The following is a 20,408-nucleotide window of genomic DNA, read 5'->3' as shown; positions in this document are numbered from 1 at the left end:
TACTTTATATACAGAGATATGAAAAATTGTGCTCTGTATGTGTAATAAGAATTGTAATGCATTCCACTGTCATGTATTTAAAAAAGAAAATCAATTAAAAAAAAAAAAAAGACTGACTGAGCCAGAGGGTTGTAGGTTGGGGTAGCTTCCAGCTATTCAGGAGGCTGAGGCCAAAAGGATCACTTGAGCCCAAGAGTTGAGGCTAGTCTGGGCAACACAATGAGACCCTATCACAAACAAAACCAAAAGACTGACTTTTTTTTAAGGTACTTTCAGTCTGATGTTCTGAATTGAGGCATTTACCAAAATTCATAAATCTAGCCTAAAAGTGATCTAATGAAGTCTTCACCTGTTGGTTCTAAGTCCTTTAAAAATCTTAATTAGCTCTTTATTTTGTATCAGTTCTTTCTGAAAAAACCAAACTTTCTTATAGCAAAAACTTACATTTGGTATGTATTAATTTGTAACCAGCTTTCATATACATTATCTCATCTGATATAATAGCCTTGTGAAGTAGGTAGAGCAGGAATTATTATCTGCATTCTAATCTCTGCCCATTTGATTGGCAAAAAAAAAAAATTGCCTCATTATTTGATTTGCATGCCCCTGGTTAACAGCAAGGGTAAACCTTTTTCATGTTTATCACTATTTGTATTTCTTCCTTTGATGGGAATTAAAATATGTATATTATAACCTTTTCTGTGTTACAATTATTTTCCCCTAGGTTTACAGTCTATTCTTTTTTTCTTTTTTGGTACCAGGGATTGAACCCAGGGGCACTTTACTGCTGAGCCACATCCCCAGCCCTTTTTATTTTGAGACAAGATCTCACTAAGTTGCTTAGGGCATTGCTAAATTGCTAAGGCTGGCTTTGAACTTATAGTCCTCCTGCCTCAATCTCCCAAAATGCTGGGATTACAGGCATGCACCACCATGCCTGGCGTGATCTGTTTTTAAATTATGTTTGTAGTGAGCTATTTTCCTTCTTTTTGAACTATAAAATATTCCATACATACAAAAGAATATATGTAACACATATAAATTTTGAAGCCTAGTAATAAAACACTGACAAACCCAATGTAAGAAATGGAGTACTCCCAATTCCTTTGAAGTCTCCTATATATTCATTCCCATCCCAACCTCTACTTCTCTCAAAGGGAATCAACATTTTGAATTGCTCTGTTTTTTTAGTTTGTTTTTCATCATCCCTCACTTTTCTTATATTAGTACTGGTATGTATGTATCCCTGATATGTATGTATTGGTTAATTTGCTTATTTTGTAACCATTATAGTATTATGCAATGACAGAAAGAGACATGTGTCCTTCTGTGATTTCCACTTTTATATTGTTTCTGAGATTCTTTCATGTTGATTGATACATGTAGCTGCAATTTATTAAATTTTACTCTTTTAAAAGTACATAGCTCATATGAGTAAAGCAAATTTTATACATTCTTCTATAAATGGGAATTTGGGTATTTATTGCTTTTGCTATTAAGTGCAATACTGATATAATAAAATTTACCAAATACCTCCTGATATACTTATGTCAAGAGTTTTTCGAGGGCATACACCTACATGTCTTGTTGATATACATTCTCATTAATACAATGGTTTAATTCACATGTTTAAACTAGCTATTTTCTTTTTAATGTATCAACGAAGCCTTTCCCTACTTTTAAATCATTTAACTACTCAAATCAATCGTATATATTCCCATATGTTTCAAAGTTTCATTATAAATACCTACATTTAACTTTAAAATTTATCTGGAACTTATTATATCACATGTAAAGCACTACATGCAATGAGGACCTGACTTGTTTTGTGGTACTGGGGATTGAATTCAGGGGTGCCCTAGCACTGAACTATGTCCCAAGTCTTATTTGTTTATCTATTTATTCATATATTTATGTATTTTCCAGTACTGGGGATTGAACCCAAGGTATCTTAACACTGAACTACATCTCCAACTCTTCCTTTTGAGACAAGGTCTGGCTAAGTTGCCCATACTAGCCTTGAACTTGCAATCCTCCTGCCTCAGCTTCCTGAGTAGCTGGGATTACAAGTGTGAGTCACCATGCCCAGCTAGGATATGACTTTATTTTTTTCCAAAACAATTAATTTCCAGGAACAATTATTAACTACCTCATTATTTCATTATTGTTCTGAAATGACACCTTGATTGTAAGATAAATATAAACATTCATTTGAATCTGCAAATGGATTTTCTATTCTGTGGCATAAATTTATCTAGTATTATATAAATTCCATGCTATTATAATTATTATGCTTTTCTAATATGATTTAATATCTGACCGTTTTTAAATGTTAAAAGCAGTCTTATTTTAAAACATAGTCTTCTCATATTTTTTTCAAGATTTTCTGTTTTATCCAGAACTATTTTTTTCCAGTCCTCCCCTATTCCATAATTCCTTTGAAATTTTAACTTTCACCTCATTATATTTATAAATTAATTTTGTATCCCCACTTAAAGGGTATACAAAAACTAAAGCTCATGGGAGTTAAGTAAACTTCATCCAATAAAGTTCAGGCAGTCAAAAGAGGTAGTTTTAGAACTAGAACATACATTTTCTGATTCCTAAATCAGTGTTCTTGTCATTAAAACAATTTTTCTCAAATTTTAATGTACTAATTCTTATTAAGAGTTACCTGGACCTCTTTATAATGCAAATACTGATATAGTAAGTATAGAATAAAACCAAAGATTCTGCATTTCTAACCATTTCCAAATGGATGCTGATGCTACAGTCTAAGGATAAGACTCTGAGGAGCAATAGCACTTTCCATACAGATCTGTGACATTAACTACTGATAGTGAGGTCTTGGGTGTGCCTGCTTGGAAGAAAAAGAAAAGAAAAGCTACCATAAGAAAAGCTCTTTCTTGGCTTAGACTTCTTTGCACCCTCCAAGCCTAGCAGATGTCTTTCCTTAAGGATATCAGAGCAGTCGCTTTGTTCCTGAAGTCCACCACTGTGTAATTGGTCACAAGAGGATCCACGAAGCTGATCATATGGTGCTGGCAGATTCTCTGCTCTTGGGCAGAAACCTTGTTGGTGATGATATCTAGCCCTTCATAGACCTGAAGGAAAGAAAAAATTAATGTGAGAAAGTCATCTACCTTCATAAAACGCATGTTTGATGGGTGGGAATGGTTATCTATTCCTCCCTCCAGATGAACAGCTGACTGACCCAAAGTACCAGGTCTACCCTGTATCTAAGAGCACAGTCATATCCACAAAGCCTAAGTCAATGAAAGAAGAAAACAGAGCATTAGTTTTCTTATCAAATAGTAGTTGATGGCTCAGACTTAAAGATAAAAAAGGATATGTAAATTAGTGACCAAGTAAGAACTGATTCTGCAAGACTGAAAAAAAAAAGGTTCTCCTTAGGTATAAGAGCTGAGATTTACTGAGAGGCTGACAGGTATCCAAGAACATAATATAAATTGTAATGTGTCTCCATAGGACTTAAGTATCCCATTTTTGAACATAAGTTTAAAAGACACTAAAATTTTCAACCATTAAAAAAAAAAAAAAGAAAAAAGAGATTCTCTGCTGGGTGTGGTGGCACACGCCTGTAAGCCCAGCAACTTGGGAGGCTGAGGCAGTTGGAACATGAGTTCAAATCTAGCCTCAGCAACTTAGCGAGACCCAAAGCAACTTAGTATGACACTATCTCAAAATAAAATATAAAAGGGCTGGGAATAGGACTCAAATATTAAGCACCCCTGGATTCAATCCCTGTTACAAAAAAAGAAATAGGTTTTCTAGGCCTAAACTTTATACATTTAAAAATGAGTGGGTTGCCAGGCATATGGCTCATGCCTATAATCCCACTAGCTCAGGAAGCTGAGGCAGAAGGATCATCAAGTTCAAAGCTAGCCTCAGCAATTTAGCAAGGCCCTGAGCTAGGAATGTGGCTCAGGGGATAAGTGCCCCTGGGGGTTCAATCCTGGTACCAAAAGAAAAAGAAGGAGGGAACGGAAGAAGAGGGAAGGAAAGGGAGAAAGAAGGAAGAGAGAAAGAAAGAAAACAGAATCGAAAAGGTTATTTTATTTATTCTATTTACCACGAGCCTCCAGAAAAGTAACATTTTCATTGTTCATAATTCTAACTTCAGGATGCTCAGATATTTTTTGGATTTATTAAATGGCTCTAAAAGGTTTTTGGAATTTGGTTTCATTTTGTAGAGAAGTGGTATATCTACAAAGATACATAATAAAATATACACATATAGGGGCTAGAGTTGTAGCTCAGCAGTAGAGTGCTTGCCTAGCACATGTGAGGCATTGGATTCAATTCTCAGCAACACATATAAATAAGTAAATAAAATAAAAGTCTACCAACAACTAAAAAACATTTAAAACATATATATGTACATGTATATACTTTAAAGTCAGAACCCCTAAGACTACTGTACTCTTGTGGAAACATTGTGATCTATCCAAATTACTGCTTCAGGGGGTCAGCGCATACAGTCTAAATACTCAAAGGCAATATCCTGTTTGTAAGCTCTTGATCTGCCAATTCAACTAAAAAGTTCAAGTGTACTTTGTCTAAATGCAAGGTCTCTGATGGAGAACAGATCTGAAAATACTAGTTTGAAAACAGGAATGAATGCTTAGGGATTAAATGTTCTCTCTGTAATCACTGATTCTATGTGGAGCACTGAATGAACAAATAATAAGTTCCACAGAGCCCACAAAGATGTTAAAAGCATTTTTTATCTCACGTTTCCCTTTACTTACATGGGTGTCAAATAAGTATAGTACAGTGTTATGGTTAGGAGGAAGAACCCTGGCGCCAGGCTGCCTCAGATCAATTTCTAGCTCTGCCACTTACTAGTTATTTGTTCCTGGAGTACTCAGTTACTACCATCTTTGAACCTCAATCCCTCATCAGTAAAATGGAGATAATAATATCTATATCATAGGATTGCAGTGAGGATTAAATAAATTAATTCATGTAAAATGCACTTAGTTTTTGCCTGGTACACTGTAAGTACTATGAGAGGGTCATTATATTAACTACCTGTATTACTATCACTCACTCCATTACTACTATCACAATAATACCAGGAGAAAGGGAGATACTTTTAGTGTCATTATTTAACACTATGAAGCCTGTGCACTCTTAGTTACTAAGGTTACTTAACCAGCCATGATATAAGCTATCTTCAAGGTAGTAAAACTGTGAAATAGTAAAATGGCACACAGAAAAACAAACAAAAGGGCTGGGGATGTGGCTCAAGCGGTAGCGCGCTCGCCTGGCATGCGTACGGCCCAGGTTCGACCCTCAGCACCACATACAAACAAAGACGTTGTGTCCGCCGAAAACTAAAAAAATAAATATTAAAAAATTCTAAAAAAAAAAAAAAAAAGAAGAAAGAAAAACAAAAACAAACAAAAGGGCTGGGGTTGTGGCTCAGTGGTAGAGTACTCGTCTGGCTTGTTTGAGGCCCTGGTTCAATCCTCAGCACCACATAAATAAATAAGTAAAGGCATTGTGTCCAACTACATCTAAAAAATATATATTAAAAAAAAAAGAAAAACAACCAGTCCTAGAAGAAGTATCAGCTGACTTTTTCTCTCATTCAACCTATGCCTGATAATAGAACTGCATTCTTATATGTGACTGACGGACTCTTAAATCATAGGGTATTGTTTTCTGCCTATTTGAACAAGAAAGATGTCCTTCTGTCACTATAAAGTGTTGTAGGGTGTATTACACACCAGTGTCTTCCACTGTACAAATTTAAAAAAAAACAAAGGGGGAAAAAGTTAATAATTGTGTTCTCCCTCTCTCTTCTCCCACAGCCTTGGCTCTGCTGTAGCTCAGACTTCCACATGATCCAATGTTAAAGAGCTTACACAGCAACAATTCGATTTTGCCAGCAGAGGATTTCAAATGCTGGTAAGAATGTCACAGTTAAAAAGACTCTCATTTTCCACACTAAGATTAATGTTAAGGAAATATATAGTTACAAATGTTCAATTACCCATCCCTCCAAAATGGTAAACTAACTATAAACATCTCTATAGCACATTCTACCAGAGACCCAAGATAACTAGCTAAACTGTCATCTTGTGATCTGCCTTTAGGTATATTTTTTAAAGGCTCTTAAAATGGTGAGTCTAGCCAGGCACAGTGGAGCATGCCTTTCATCCCAGTGATATAAGAGGCTGAGGTAGGAGGATTACAAATTCAAGGCCAGCCTAAGCAATTCAGCAAGACACTGCCTCAGCTAGATGTGGTGGCGCGCACCTGTAATCCCACCCTGTAATCAGGAGGCAGAAGGATTGCAAGTTCAAAGCCAGCCTCAACCTAGCAAGGCCCTGAGCAACTCAGCAAGACCCTGTCTCTAAATAAAATATTAAAAGGGCAGAGGATGTGCTCAGTGGTTGAATGCCCCTGGGTTCAATCCCCAGTTCCAAAAAAAATTTTTAAAAAGACCCCATCTCAAAATAAAAAACTAAAAATGCTGGGGATTTACCTCAGTGGTAAAGTACCCCTGGGTTAAATCCCCAGCAAAAACAAAAAAAGACACTGAGTTTAAACATACACACACATACAAGTAATTCTAATAGAAGGCGGTCCCAGAATTAGGCTTTTTTTGTTACTAATTGAAGTGGCCTGTTACACTGTTTAGAGTACATAGAAATGCCAACAAATAACAGGGGGAAAAAAGAGAGTACTAAGGATTTAAAGAAAGAAGAGTACAAGCTCTTCTTTTTTTAATTTTTTTTTTTTTTTAGTTTTTGATGAAAACTTTATTTTTATTCCTTTATTTATATGTGGTGCTGAGAATTGAACCCAGTGCCTCACACATATAAGCTTTCTACCACCAAGCCACAACCCCAGCCCTTACTCTTAAAAGTTAAAAATTTTTAAACTGTAACTAATATAATAAAAAAAAACTTTTTTACTAAAGTAAATTGCCATCATTAAGTGATGTTTAACTCTTTGTTTCCTCAACACCAGATTAAAAGGGATAGGACATAAAGGTATGCGTAATACTGATGAGATACCTGATGATGAAGAATTATTGTTGCCAGGCACAGCGATGAACACTATAATACCAGCTACTTGGGAGGCTAAGGCAGAAGGATCACAAGTTCAAGGCCAGCCTCAGCAATTTGGCCAGACCCTTTCTCAAAGTAAGAAATTAACAGGGTTAAGGGTTATAACTCAGTGGTAGAGTGCTTGTCTAACATAAGCAGTAACTCCCAGTAAAATAGCATACAGGGGGAAAAAAAGAAAAGAAAAAGAATTATTATTAATTTTTAGGTATAATATGGTCCTATGGTTATATATATCCTTAACTTTAAAGGACTCATGCATGATGAGTGTAGAGCTCCCCAGAACTGCAAAATGTAAATAGAGTCCTTAACTTTTAGAGGTATATAGCATATTAAAGAATATATAAAGCCAAGCTCAGTGGCACATGCCTATGACACCAGCTACTCATTCAGGGGCTGAGTCAGGAGAATCGCAATTTCAAGCAAGCCTACATAATTTAGCAAGATCCTGACTCAAAACAAAATTTAAAAGGCTGAGGATACAGCTCAGTGGTAGAGCACTTCTTTAACATGTTTGAAGCCTTGGGTCCAATACCCAATACCACTTTTAAAAAAATGAGAATGTATCAAATGAAAATACAGTCATGGGCTGGAGCTGTAGCTCAGTGGCAGAACACTTGCCTAGTACATGTGAGATATTGGGTTTGATCCTTAGCACTGCATAAAAATAAATAAATAAAATAAAAGCATGCTGTCCCTCTACAATAAAAAAATAAAATAAAAATACAATCACATACCACTTAAACTCTGAGAAATGTATTGTCAGGAGATTTCATCTTTGTGGAAACATTAGAGAATATACTTGCACAACTATGATGGCTACAGTGTCACTGGGCAATATAATCTTGTACCAATACTGTCAAAAACCTAAACATAATTATGTGACTAGGGATGTGCACTGCAAGAATGGGGAGAGGAAAGCAACTAAAACTGAATAAGATTAGCCAAATGTTCCTAATTACTGAAGCTAGGTAATGGCTATGTAGAAGTTCAACCTAATATTTGCTCTATTTTTTTTTTTAATGTGTTGGGAAATTTTCACAACAAAAAGTTTCTTTAAAAAGTCTTGACCCAAGGGCTGGGGCTGTAGCTCAGTGGTAGAGCACTTGCCTTGCATGTGTGAGGCATCTGGGTTCGATCCTCAGCACCACTTAAAAGTGAATAAATAAAAGATATTATGTCCATCTACAATTTAAAAAAAGTCTTGAGCCAGGTGTGATAGCACATGACTGTAATCCCAGCAGCTAAGGAGGCTGAGGCAGGAGGATCACGAGTTCAAAGTTAGCCTCAACAACTTAGAAGCCCTAAGCAACTTAGTGAAGCCCTAAGCAACTTAGGGAAACCCTGTCTCAAAATAAAATAAAAAACCAGCTGGGGATGTGGCTCAGTAGTTAAGCACCTTTGGATTTAATCCCCAGTACACACCCCCCCCCAAAAAAATCTTAGATGTATTCATCATGATGTCTATCTGATAAAATCAATGGGGTTGGGGGTATAGCTCAGTGGTAGAGCGCTTGTCTAAAATGAACAAAGCTTGGTTTAATCTCCAGCACCACAAGATATAAAAAGTGGGTGGGGAAGAAAAAAATAGAAATAACAAATGTTGACAAGAATGCAGAGAAATCAGAATCCTTGTATATTGATGCTGGGAATTTAAAATGGTGCAGCTCTCAGAATGGGGTAGAAGCCTCCTGAGCTTCCAAGCTCTGGGCTAGCTCCCTATGGGCAGGCTCCAATGCTGGCTGGCTCTGCAGGTTGTAGCCGACATCAATGCCCAGATGGCCTCTAGGCTGATCCTGCTGATCCTCCTGCTGTAGCTGCTGGCTAGAAATAAAGCCACCTCAAATCCAAACACCACCAGAACTCTAGGGATCCAGAGAGCATGCAAGAAGAAAGGAAAAATTATTTTGAAGGAAGATATCAACACATCATGAAGTCTCCTATCTGGCTAACAACCCATTTGACAACCAATTCAACAACCAAAGTAATAGCTAGTACCACTGATGAATCTACCACTTTCACTCAATAACACATTTTTCACTCAATAACACATTCAACCAACTACCCAGCTCCCACAGAACCTACTCGACCCACTACAGGGATTCTGCCCCAGGCCCAGCACACTCACTGTTCTGATTTGGACAGTCATTAAGCAGAACCCATATTGAGGGAAGCTTTGATAAATTCACCCTTAAACTCTACCATGCCTTCTCAGAGATGATAAAGGTTGAAAACAACACAGCCTTTTCCCCATTCAACATCATGAGCCTCCTTTCCCAGGTGCTCCTTGAGGCTGGGGACAGCATCAAGAGAAGCCTGGAGAGTATCCTCTCCTACAAGTAGTTCACCTGTGTCCACCAGGCCCTGAAGGCCTTCATATCCAAAGGTATCACACCTCAGCCTCTCAGTACTATAGGCCAGACCAGGCCATAGGAGATACCTCTGTGAACACCTCTCAGGGTTTGTATGGCAGCAGCTGGAGATTCCTCAACAAAGAAAGCAATGCCATCCCCCCTGGGTGGCTGAGAACACCAACCACAAGATCAGTCAGCTGCTAGGCGTCTGGCCTACAGACACCAGCCTTGTCCTTCTCAATGCTGCCTACCTGAGAGCTAAGTAGAAGGAAAAACAAATAAACAAAAAAAAAGATCAAAAAGACAGAAGGAGTCCTTTCACTTAAAAACCTGTGATTAAAGTGCCCAGGAAGAGTAGCAAGAAGTATCCTGTGGTCCATTTCACTGACGTGAAATCAAAGGAGGCTCATGATGTTGAATGGGTTAGAAAGCAGCTCTCCCACAACCTGAGTTTTGTGATCCTGCTGCCCCACCTCCAAGAAAGAGAACAATCTCTCAGCCCCACTGTCTTCGAACTCATCATGAAGAAGCAGGAGTTATCTAAGTTCCTCCGACTTTCTTTAAGATCTTCATAAAAGTGAACAGCAGCTCGAACATGCTGTCAATCATGAAGAAAACTACAATCCTTTGACTTGACTTATGAACTTGACCAGTGCAAGCTGACAGAGGACTGAGATCTTCAGATGTCTGTGCTGGAGCTGACAAAGACATGTATAGAGGCAGCTATGGTCTCTGTCATCTGTGCCCTACAACTGGCTGATCTCTGAGGTTCAACAGCCCTTCCTCTTCCTGCTGTAGGAATCAGCAACACAAGTTCCCTGCAGTATGGAGCTGGTCCATGACCCCAGGGCTTAAGACCTGCAGGGGTCTATGTTAAGGCAAGTCCTACCACCCAACCCTTAGCTCTCCCAGTTACAGTTCTGCTACTTTCTTCCTGGACTTGCCCCCATCCACTTTCTACCTCAAGTATCCTCTCATCCACCTAAAGGGCTCCCACAGGGTCTGGCAAAGGGACCTGCACCCATCTGACCTTCCCCCTGGCTCTGTCATGTTCTCCAACCCCCCCACCCCCCACCCTTTTTTTTTTTTTTTTTGCAATTTTCTCTAGTTCAAATTCATCAGTCTACAAATAAAACCTAGGGGAGCAGGGCATGATGGCACATGCCTATAATCCCAGAGACTCATGACGCTGAGACCAGAGGATTGCAATTGAGGCCAGCCTCAGCAACTTAGTGAGGTCCAAAACAACTTACTGAGACCCTGTGTAAAATTAACAATAATAAATAAAAAGGACCAGGCATGTAGCTCAGTAGTTAAGCACCCCTGCATTCAGTCCCTAGTACCAAAACAAAAAACAAAAAGCCTAGCAGACCACAAAAAATAAAATAGTGTAGTCACTATGAAAAATATGGCAGTTCCTCAAAACACAAAAAAATAAAATTACCATGACACAGAATATGGTAATTCTTTTGGCATAAACCTAAAAGAACTGAAAGCAGGATGTTGAACAGATATTTATACATCTCTCCCCCGCTGTCCTGCCCTTCATGAGGATTGAACCCAGGATCTCGAGCTTGCTAGGGAAGCATTCTACCACAGAGCTACACTCCCCAACCCACACATCCATTTTTATAACAGCATATTCACAACAGCCAAAAGGTGGAAGTAATCCAAGTATCATCAACAGATAAATGAACAAAGAAAGGTGTGGTATATATCCATATAATGGAATATTATTCAGCCTTAAAAAGGACAGGAAATTATGATGCATGCTACAACACAATTGAACCTCAAAGTCATTATTGCTATGTGAAATAAGCCAGTCACGAAAAGACAGTGAATATGAGGTACCAAGAATATGTTTCCATTTATATGAAGTACATACGGTGGTCAAATTCATTGAGACAGAAAGTGATGATTAGGTGGGCAAGGTGGTGCAGGCTGTAATCACACCAGCTTGGGAAGCTGAGGTGGTGCAGGCTATAATCCCAGCAGCTTGGGAAGCTGAGGCAGGTAGATCGTGAGTTCAAAGCCAGCCTCAGCAACGGCAAGGCACTATGCAACTCAGTGAGACCTGTCTCTAAATAAAATACAAAAAAGGGCTAGGGATGTGGCTCAGTAGTTCAGTGCTCCTGAGTTCAATCCCTGGTACCCTCCCCCACCACCACCAAAAAAAAAAAAGAAAGTGATGGTTAGTGGGGACTTGAGGGAGGGCGAAATGGAGATTATTGTTTAACAGATACAGAGTTTCAGTTTGGGAAGATGAAAAAATACTGGAGATGGAAGGTAGTAATGGTCATACATAGATGTGAATGTACTTGATGGTTAAAATGATAAAATTTAGTTTATGTATACATTTTTACCTTTTTTTTTTTTTTTTTTTTTTGTGTGTGTGTGTGTGATGGTAAATGAACCCTGGGCCTTACACATGCTAAGCACACACACTACCACCAAGCTACACTATACCTCCAACCCTATATATATTTGATCACAATAAAAAAGAGTTGGATGAGGGCTGGGGATGTGGCTCAAGTGGTAACGCGCTCACCTGGCATGCGCGGGGTGCTGGGTTCAATCCTCGGCACCACAGAAAAATAAAATAAAGATGTTGTGTCCACCAAAAACTAAAAAAATAAATATTAAAAAATTCTCTCTCTCTCTCTCTCTTAAAAAAAAGAGTTGGATGATACCTTTTAGGCACAAGGCAAAAACTGTGCATATTAACTATAAAATAAAATTTTCAAAATTACTGGGAGCTGATAATGCTCTATTTCTTAAAGTGGGTGTTCTTACACAGGTATTTTCTCTTTTTGATAATTATTGCACTATAGTTATAAATTATGCATTTTAATAGGTATACATTATTTATCAACTCACACCATACTGCATAGTTAAAAATCAAAACACAGAAATATGATACACATTTACATCAAAGATAAATATCTAAACAAAGCTAGAAACCAATTAATATTGCAAATGTCTCATTTTGTTCAGGTTTAGATAATACTCATATTGTAAATATCATACTCATGCTTGGAATTTTATTACCTGACTAGAATACTGTTCTACCCAGTCAGCCTAGTTTGCAGCTGAATGCCTCATATGTCCCCTTTTATACAACTTCAATCATAGTTTCAGTGTTCTGCCTGTGAAATAGCCTGGTGCCGGGAAAAGCTAAAATGATCTGTACTATTTTTCAAAGGTAGCATACTACTATTCCATATCCCCCTCTTCCAGAGGACATCTATGACTGTGTACACAGAAATGATTGTGAATAAACTGGGTGTGGTGGTGCACACCTATAATCCCAGTGACTCAGGAGGCTGAGGCAGAAGGATTGCATGTTCAAAGGAGGCCTTAAAAAAAAAAAAAAAAAAAGGGCAGCCTTAGCAATTGAGGGAGGCCTAAATAAATAAATAAATCAATAAAAGAAATTACTATGAATAAATGCTTCACTCTGCACAATATATTTTGATAATATTAAGGGACCTCTGGTTTCTTTCTGAGGCCTGACAGCTGAAATATTCTGAAAAATTAGTGGTTTAACTCACCTAGCCAACTATCTAACACAGTTGACTTATCTCAGCAAACATTTACTAAGAGTCTATGATGTGCAAGGTACTCCTTAGGATGCAAGGCATGAGCCAGGTGCGGTGGTACACGCATGTAATCCCAGCAGCTCGGAAGGCTAAGACAGGAGGATCACAAGTTCGAAGCCAGCCTCAGCAACAGCGAGGTGCTAAGCAACTCAAAGACCCTATTTCTTTTTTTTTTTTTTTTTAATTTTTATTTATTTGTTTTAGTCATACATGACAGTAGAATGCATTTTGATATATAATAAATACATGGAATGTACATATATCAATCATATTGCAAAGACCCCATTTCTAAATAAAATACAAAATAGGGCTAGGGATGTGGCTCGGTGGTTGAGTACCCCTGAGTTCAATTTCCGGCTCCCCCCAAAAAAAGATGTAAGGCATACAAAAATGATTAAAAAAGAGCTCTTGTCTTCAAGGAATCCAAGCTGGCAAAAGACACAGATAACTGAAATAAAGGGAGGTGATAAAAGTTTATAAGTGAGAGAGATCAAAGTTTGTGTAGTCTTCTCAAAATATCATAACCATTAAACATTTAATGTTCTAGGTATCAAACAGGGAAATAAACCCTGTGCTGAGAGTTTATTTCAAGACTAAAAAAATTGTGGGAAAAGAACACAAGGCTGAAATAATGTTAACTGTCCAAATCAACAGAGCTAAAGCACCCAGAGGAGCTAATGAAGGCTAGAGAAACCTATAAACAGAGACCAGGAAAACCAGCAGAATCTAGGAGTGGTGGCTCTCAACTGGAAGTGATTTTATCTACCAACACACATTTGGTAATGTATGGAAACATTTTTGGTTTGGGTCCCACAATTATGGGAGTGGGAGTACTACCAGCATCTAACAGGTAAAGGTCAAGGATGCTGCTAAACATCCTACAATGTAACAACCCCCACCTCTTCAACAAAGAATTATCTGGGCCCAAAATGTCAATACTCCTGAAACTGAGAAGTCCTGTCTAATGAAATTCCACTTGGAGAGACTCCCCATAATCTTTAGGTGTATAGCCAAAGACGTCACCTATTTAAAGCTCCAACCCTTTAAGGCTGCCATGCTATAAAGTGGCCCTAATGAGTGTGCTAATCAGCAGTGTCTTGGACTCAGGGCAGAACTAGCAGTGATGCCTCAATAGCAGCTGTCCACAAGCAAGAAAAAAGACTGCCCCTAACTGGGTTCCTTCACTCCAAGTTATTTTCCCCTTTTTTACTTCATTTCCTCCCCATTCCAAATTAGATCCTAAAGTCCTTCAATCACTTTCTTATCTCTACAGATTACACCCCTTGAAAACCACATCCTTGGATTTATGGATCAGTATAATCATCTATCTTCTCTGCTTGTTGCCCCCTATCATTCCATGGATATCTCACTCAATGAAATCAGTAATGAACCATGACTGCCAAATGTAACACTTGTCAACCAAGTTCTGAAAAACAAGTAATAGAAAAAAGATAACAACTTGATAACTTTGTCTTCATAAATCAATCTCCTGGGCTTCAGTGGCACCATTCTCTGGAGGATTTCTTCTTATTTCACTAGACCTTCCTCAGTCTCTTCTACCGAAGCCAACCACTAATCTATTAGTAATGTCTGTCATGGCAACAATACTGAGAAATGGTAGTCTTTATGGCATCCACCTGCCATTTTTTATATAAACTTACTCTACAACCATTTTTGTGCTGATAACTAGGTTGTGGATGTGGATTTCAGGAGTTATCTCTTGTGATACCTAACCTGGACATTCTTATAATCAATGAAAGCTGTATAGTATGATGAAGAAGTTAACAGTAAGGACTCTGGAGCTGGACTGCCCAGATTTAGGTCGTGGCTCCACCACTTAATAGCTATGTAACCTTTGGCAAGTTACTTAACTTCTCTGTGCCCAGATTGCAACAGTCAAGCTCACAATAGATATACCAGCAAATCGGGAGTTTAAAAGAACAGTCTTCAAGGCTATAAAATTGAGATAATACACCAGGAAGTGGGAGGTTGAAAAGTTAGCTCAACCTTCTGAGATCATACAATCAGCTGAAATACCAATGACAGGATCCCTCATTTATATAGTGAGATAATCTTAACTCTAGCCTCGAAGTATTATTGTGATGATTAAATGTTTAATATATACAAAGCATATGGAATAAGGCCTTCCCCTAGAGGCAGCCAATAATGTTATCTAATTAGCTAGCTATCATTATCATCTTCACCACCATGTCATATAATCATTACCTCAAACAGGCACCTGAAACCTAAAGTAAATTTATTATCTTCTCATCCATACTTAGATAAATCACCTAGATAACCAAAAATTTTGAAGCACTCTTAATATCTCTTTCTTCCCATATTTTCCATCTATCTCCACTTCTGTCCACACTAGTTCCTAAAACCATGTATTATCTCAAAAGTCCACCACCATCACATTTCCCACTGCCATTATATCAACTAGAGTCTTCAAAATTTCTCAAACAGATTAGTCTATCAGTTTCCTTACTGATCTTCCTTCCTTTAGGATAGGATAACCTCTCCAACTTATTATATCCAAACTGCATCTTTCTAAAATGAAAATCGGATCCCATCCAGCCCCAAATGCTTTAGCATCACTTGTCTTTTTTTTTTTTAACTAATTTTTTAGTTGTCAATTGACCTTTATTTTTTACTTATTTATATACGGTGCTAAGAATCAAACCCAGTGCCTCACATATGCTAAGCAAGCGCTCCACTACCGAGCTACAACCCCAGTCCCTAGCATCACTTCTTTTTGAAAGCTGTCCCTAAGATTTCTTCCCATCTTCTCCCTATCTTTGCTATCCTCTGTTCCTACAGCACCCTGCAGTTTCTTTTTTGACGGAACTTTCTGTATGTGACTTTACAAAAGTTCTATCTTCCTCATTAGACTACAAATTCTAAGGGAAGAAATTATACATGTACCTCTAGCCCCAGCATCTAGAACATCTAAGAAAAATATTCAATGACTACTCAATGTGTGAAGTATAGACTGCTAGGTTCTATCCTTTCACATCCTTATTGAAACTCAGGTACATTAGGAAATCTACCCAAAGTCACACAGGTAGTTAGTGACAAACTGTGAATCCATGTCTTCTGACCTCACAGTGTTCTTTTCCCACCTTGTTGCTAGTTCCTGTTCCAAATGAATCAGCTTTATGACTTTGGGAAATCACTTTCTATCCTGGAACCTCAAGTTTTTCATATTCAACATTACTTCTAGCTCTAATAGTCCAAGCTTCAGGGGGAAAAACAGAAAAGTCTGGGCATAGATGGGTGAAAGGGAAAAAACTTCCTTTAAAGAAATTTAGTCAAATTCAATTAAAGAAATGTTGAAGAGTAGGGAAAAGGTTGATCTCCTAGCTAACTTTGCTTTCTTAAAAGAAAAACATTTTTTAAAAAAATTACAACTTTATTTAGTTAGAAAGAATGAATCAGCTGCAGGAACTTCATGGGCAATTATGCCTTTTAATTTTGCTCAGCAAAAATTCAACTGCAAACCTGCTGAATAAACTTGACAGATTAAGATGCTTAGAAAGCAGGAGAACTTCTCAACCTGCCCTGCTAAGTTCGTGTGATGAGAGGAATGGTTTGGAATGTATAGTGTAGATCATGGCTTTTAGTCTTCCTCTCAGTATATCTCTTTAAGAGAAAAGAGGCTAGAATCATATAAGGTCATACTTTTCAAACTGAGAAGTGCATAATATACATGATGCACTCTTCTAGACCACTTTACTAAGTGATAAAAAATATTTTGAGTCATTTTTACATCTAAATATAAAGAGATTAAGGCAGAGAATACAACATTGGCACATACTTTTAAGATAAAACATGAGAAACTTTGCAATACCAAGCCTCTGCAGTGGCTGCTTAGAAATCTGCATGCAAAGACTAGAGAAGTATGGCTTTAAGGAAATTCAGAGGTCACCCATTCAATTCAGTCACTTGTCACTTTATACTTGAGAAAGCTGTGGTTCAGAGAGTGCCCTAGCCATATATAATTGGCCAGTAGTAAAGAACACACTCAATCCTGGATGCTCTGCCTATACCCCAAATTGTTTCTGCTGCCTCTTCCCAGAAGAATTTTTACCCCTCTTTGAGGCTGGTCTGTTTCTTTGCTTGAAGTAATGAATTCATACTAAAGTGAAACAAAATTTCAGAAATCAAAGAGAAAACAAGCTGAACCCTTTCCAGGTTCTCAAGAGCAATTATGAGAGAAGGTGAAAAATATATTCACAGACAATGCCACCGTGACTGATACAGATACAGAAACAAAGGACTCAGTTTGAGAAAATAAAGCTCATAATAAAGTTGCCATTCTGTGGCCATCTTTAGGGCCTTAAAATGGGCCCATTTTTGATAATTTTGGCGATATATTACCTTAAGATACCTATGATAAAGTATGTTATCTGACGTGCTTCATTATTTGCATGTGTATATCTAAGTTGAGAATGCAGTCTAGTATAAAGGTACCACACTGTCTGGTTTCAAATTTTGGACCTACTACCCAGCTAAATAAATATCCAGGTTAAATATCTAGTTTGCTTTGCCTCAAGTTTCCTTATCTGTAAAATGGGGATAATAAGAGCATCTACACTGCTTATTAGTTATTATGAGGATCAGAGTTAATACATGTAAAATGTTTAGAGCAGTGCCAAGCAGATAAGCTTAATCCTTGGCTCCTGGAAGTGAGACCTCTGGCTAAGTCGGGTTTAAAGAAAAGAACCATAAAATACTAAACTGGGTATGGTGGCAGTTACTTGGGACTGTAATCCCAGTGGCTCAAGAGGCTAAAATTAGAGGATTGTAAATTCAAAGCCAGCCTCAGCAACAGCGAGGTGCTAAGTAACTCAGTGAGACCCTGTCTCTAAATAAAATACAAAATAGGGCTGGGGATGGGGCTCAGTGGTTGAGTGCCCTTGAGTTTTTTTGGCCCAGGTACCAAAAAATAAATAAATAAAGTGTCTACCAGGCTGAATGAAGACCTTAAAGACTAAATTTGGAGAGATACTAACATCTGAAGATAGACATTAACTAGCATTTAATGTTAATCAATAGATATTTAATGACTGCTGTAAGCCTATGTATCAGTATTTTTAATACTCTCTGGGTAATTCTAATGGGCAGCAAGGGTTCAGAACCACTGTTAGAAATACTGTGCTAGGCAGTGAGATGTAAATGAGACAACAGAAAAAAGGGGTGGGGAGGTGTGCATGGAAGTGAGCACATGCAAGACAAGGAAACTGAGTAGCTAACAAAAGGAATACAGACCTAAACCTGGACAATGAAGGACCTCAAACTTATCTCCAAGTATGTACAGGGCACTCCAAGAAAGAGCAACAGGCACAGAAGTCAAGGAAAACCTAAGTATATGTTCACTAACACTAGAGAAATCATGACTTCATTATTCAATCTGTAAATTCCAAAAGTTCAAAGGATTATAGATTTCAGACATGATTCTTTATAAAAGAATGGTAAACTGGGCACTGTGACACACACCTATAATCCCAGGTACTCCAGAGAGTGAGGCAAGAGAATGACAAGTTCAAGGGTAGCCTGGACAATTTAGTGAAATCCTGTCTCAAAATAAAAGTAACTAGGAATATAGCTCAGCAGTAGAGTGCCCTGGGTTCAATCCCCAGTATCATAAAAATCAATCAACACTAAAACTAAAAAAGCATGCAAGGATATAGAAATTTAAGCCAGGCACAGTGGTGGATGCCTATAATCTCAGCAATTTGAGAGGTTGTGGCAGGATCACAAGTTCAAAGCCAGTAATTTAGAAAGACCCTTAGCAACTTAGTGAGACCCTGTCTCAAAATAAAAATTTAAAAAGGAATGACGATGTGGCTCAAGGGTAAAACTTTCCAGGGTTCAATCCCTAGTACAGAAAAAAAAGAGAGAGAAAGAAACCTAATTGTTTACCAGAATGAAAAAGATGGGTAACATACAAAATTTTAAGAGTGAAGGGAACAAACTTTCTTGAAAGCAGTATGTCAATATGTATCAAAATGTAAAGATAAACAACCCAATTCAAAAACAGAGCAAAGGACCTGAATAGATATTTTTCCAAAGACACAAATGGCCAACAAACACACCATTCATCATCATGGAAATAAAAATCAAAACCACAATTAGATACCACCTTCATACCCACTAGGCTGGCTATAATTAAAAAAAAAAAAAGTATTGGAGAAGATGTGGAGATATTGATACCTTAATACACTACTGGTGGGAATGTAAAATGGGATAACCACTGTGGAAAACAGGCAGTTCCTCGAAAGTAAACACAGAATTACATGATCCAGCAATTCCATTCCTAGGTAGATATCCAAAATAATTAAAGGAAATAACACTGAAAATAAGTAATCAAACAAATTCAGACTTATGTATGCTCACAGCAGCCCTTTTTTGCTTTTTTTTTTTTTTTTTTGTGCTGAGGATTGAAACCAGGGCCTTGCATACCTGAGACAAGTACTCTGCCATTCAGCTACATCCCCATCCCAGCAGCACATTTACAACAGTTTAAAAGTGCTAATGTCCATCAAGAGACAAACCAATTGTGGTCTACACATATATTATTCAACCATAAAAAGGAATAAAGTATTGACTATATACTACAACTAATGTAAGTGAAAGAAGTCAGATACAAAAGGTTACATATTGTATGATCCTATTAACATATAAACTCAGATTAGATTATAGAGAAAAAAGCAGATTGGTGGTTGCTGGGAATTGAGGGAAATCTGAAATGAGAATAACTGCTTAATGGGTATGGAATTTTCTTTTCAGGATGAGGAAAATGTTTTGCAACCCGACACAAGTATTGACTATAAAATGTTGTGATTATGCCACTGCATTGTTCATTTTAAAGGGATCAATGTTATATGGAATTTAACCTCAATAAGCAAAATAACAAAATAAATATATCCTCTGGGGCTGGGACATGCTCAGAGATAAGAGAGCTTTCCTGGCAAACATGAAGCACTGGGTTCAATCCCCAACATTTACCAAAATAAGAAACACACACACACACACACACACACACACACACACCCCATAGAACTGTATAAAACTGGTTGTGGTGGTGCTCACCTGCAATCTCAGCTACTTGGAAGGATGAGACAGGAGGATCATAAATTTGAGGCCAATTTGGACAATATAGTGAGACTCTGACTCAAAACAAAATTTAAAAAGGATTAGGACTATAGCTTAGTGGTATAGCACTACTGGATTCAAATCCCAGTGTTGGGGAGAGGGGGCTTACACAACAAAGAGTAACTTTCCCTGAATGCAAATTTCAAAATAATAGGAATGTCTGGGAAACCAAGGATAGACTACAGACTGAAATA

At 37.8% G+C, this 20,408-nt stretch overlaps 1 protein-coding gene and 1 pseudogene across 2 annotated transcripts in view; one reads left to right on the top strand and one right to left on the bottom strand.

Annotated features, from left to right (window-relative positions):
• Trit1 (tRNA isopentenyltransferase 1) overlaps positions 1–20,408 on the bottom strand; it is a 48,806-nt gene that overhangs the window by 16,182 nt on the left and 12,216 nt on the right. For both annotated transcript variants that reach the window (XM_076860670.2, XM_076860671.2), the window contains exon 2: positions 2,964–3,104. In XM_076860670.2, coding sequence (XP_076716785.2) covers positions 2,964–3,104 — 141 coding nt within the window. The remainder of the gene's footprint in view (positions 1–2,963; positions 3,105–20,408) is intronic.
• Positions 8,825–10,255, top strand: LOC143403450 (plasma protease C1 inhibitor pseudogene; annotated as a pseudogene).

The sequence above is a fragment of the Callospermophilus lateralis genome, chromosome 7, assembly GCF_048772815.1.
Source record: "Callospermophilus lateralis isolate mCalLat2 chromosome 7, mCalLat2.hap1, whole genome shotgun sequence".
Taxonomy (NCBI): Eukaryota; Metazoa; Chordata; class Mammalia; order Rodentia; family Sciuridae; genus Callospermophilus; species Callospermophilus lateralis.
This window is presented reverse-complemented; position numbering and strand designations above follow the sequence as displayed.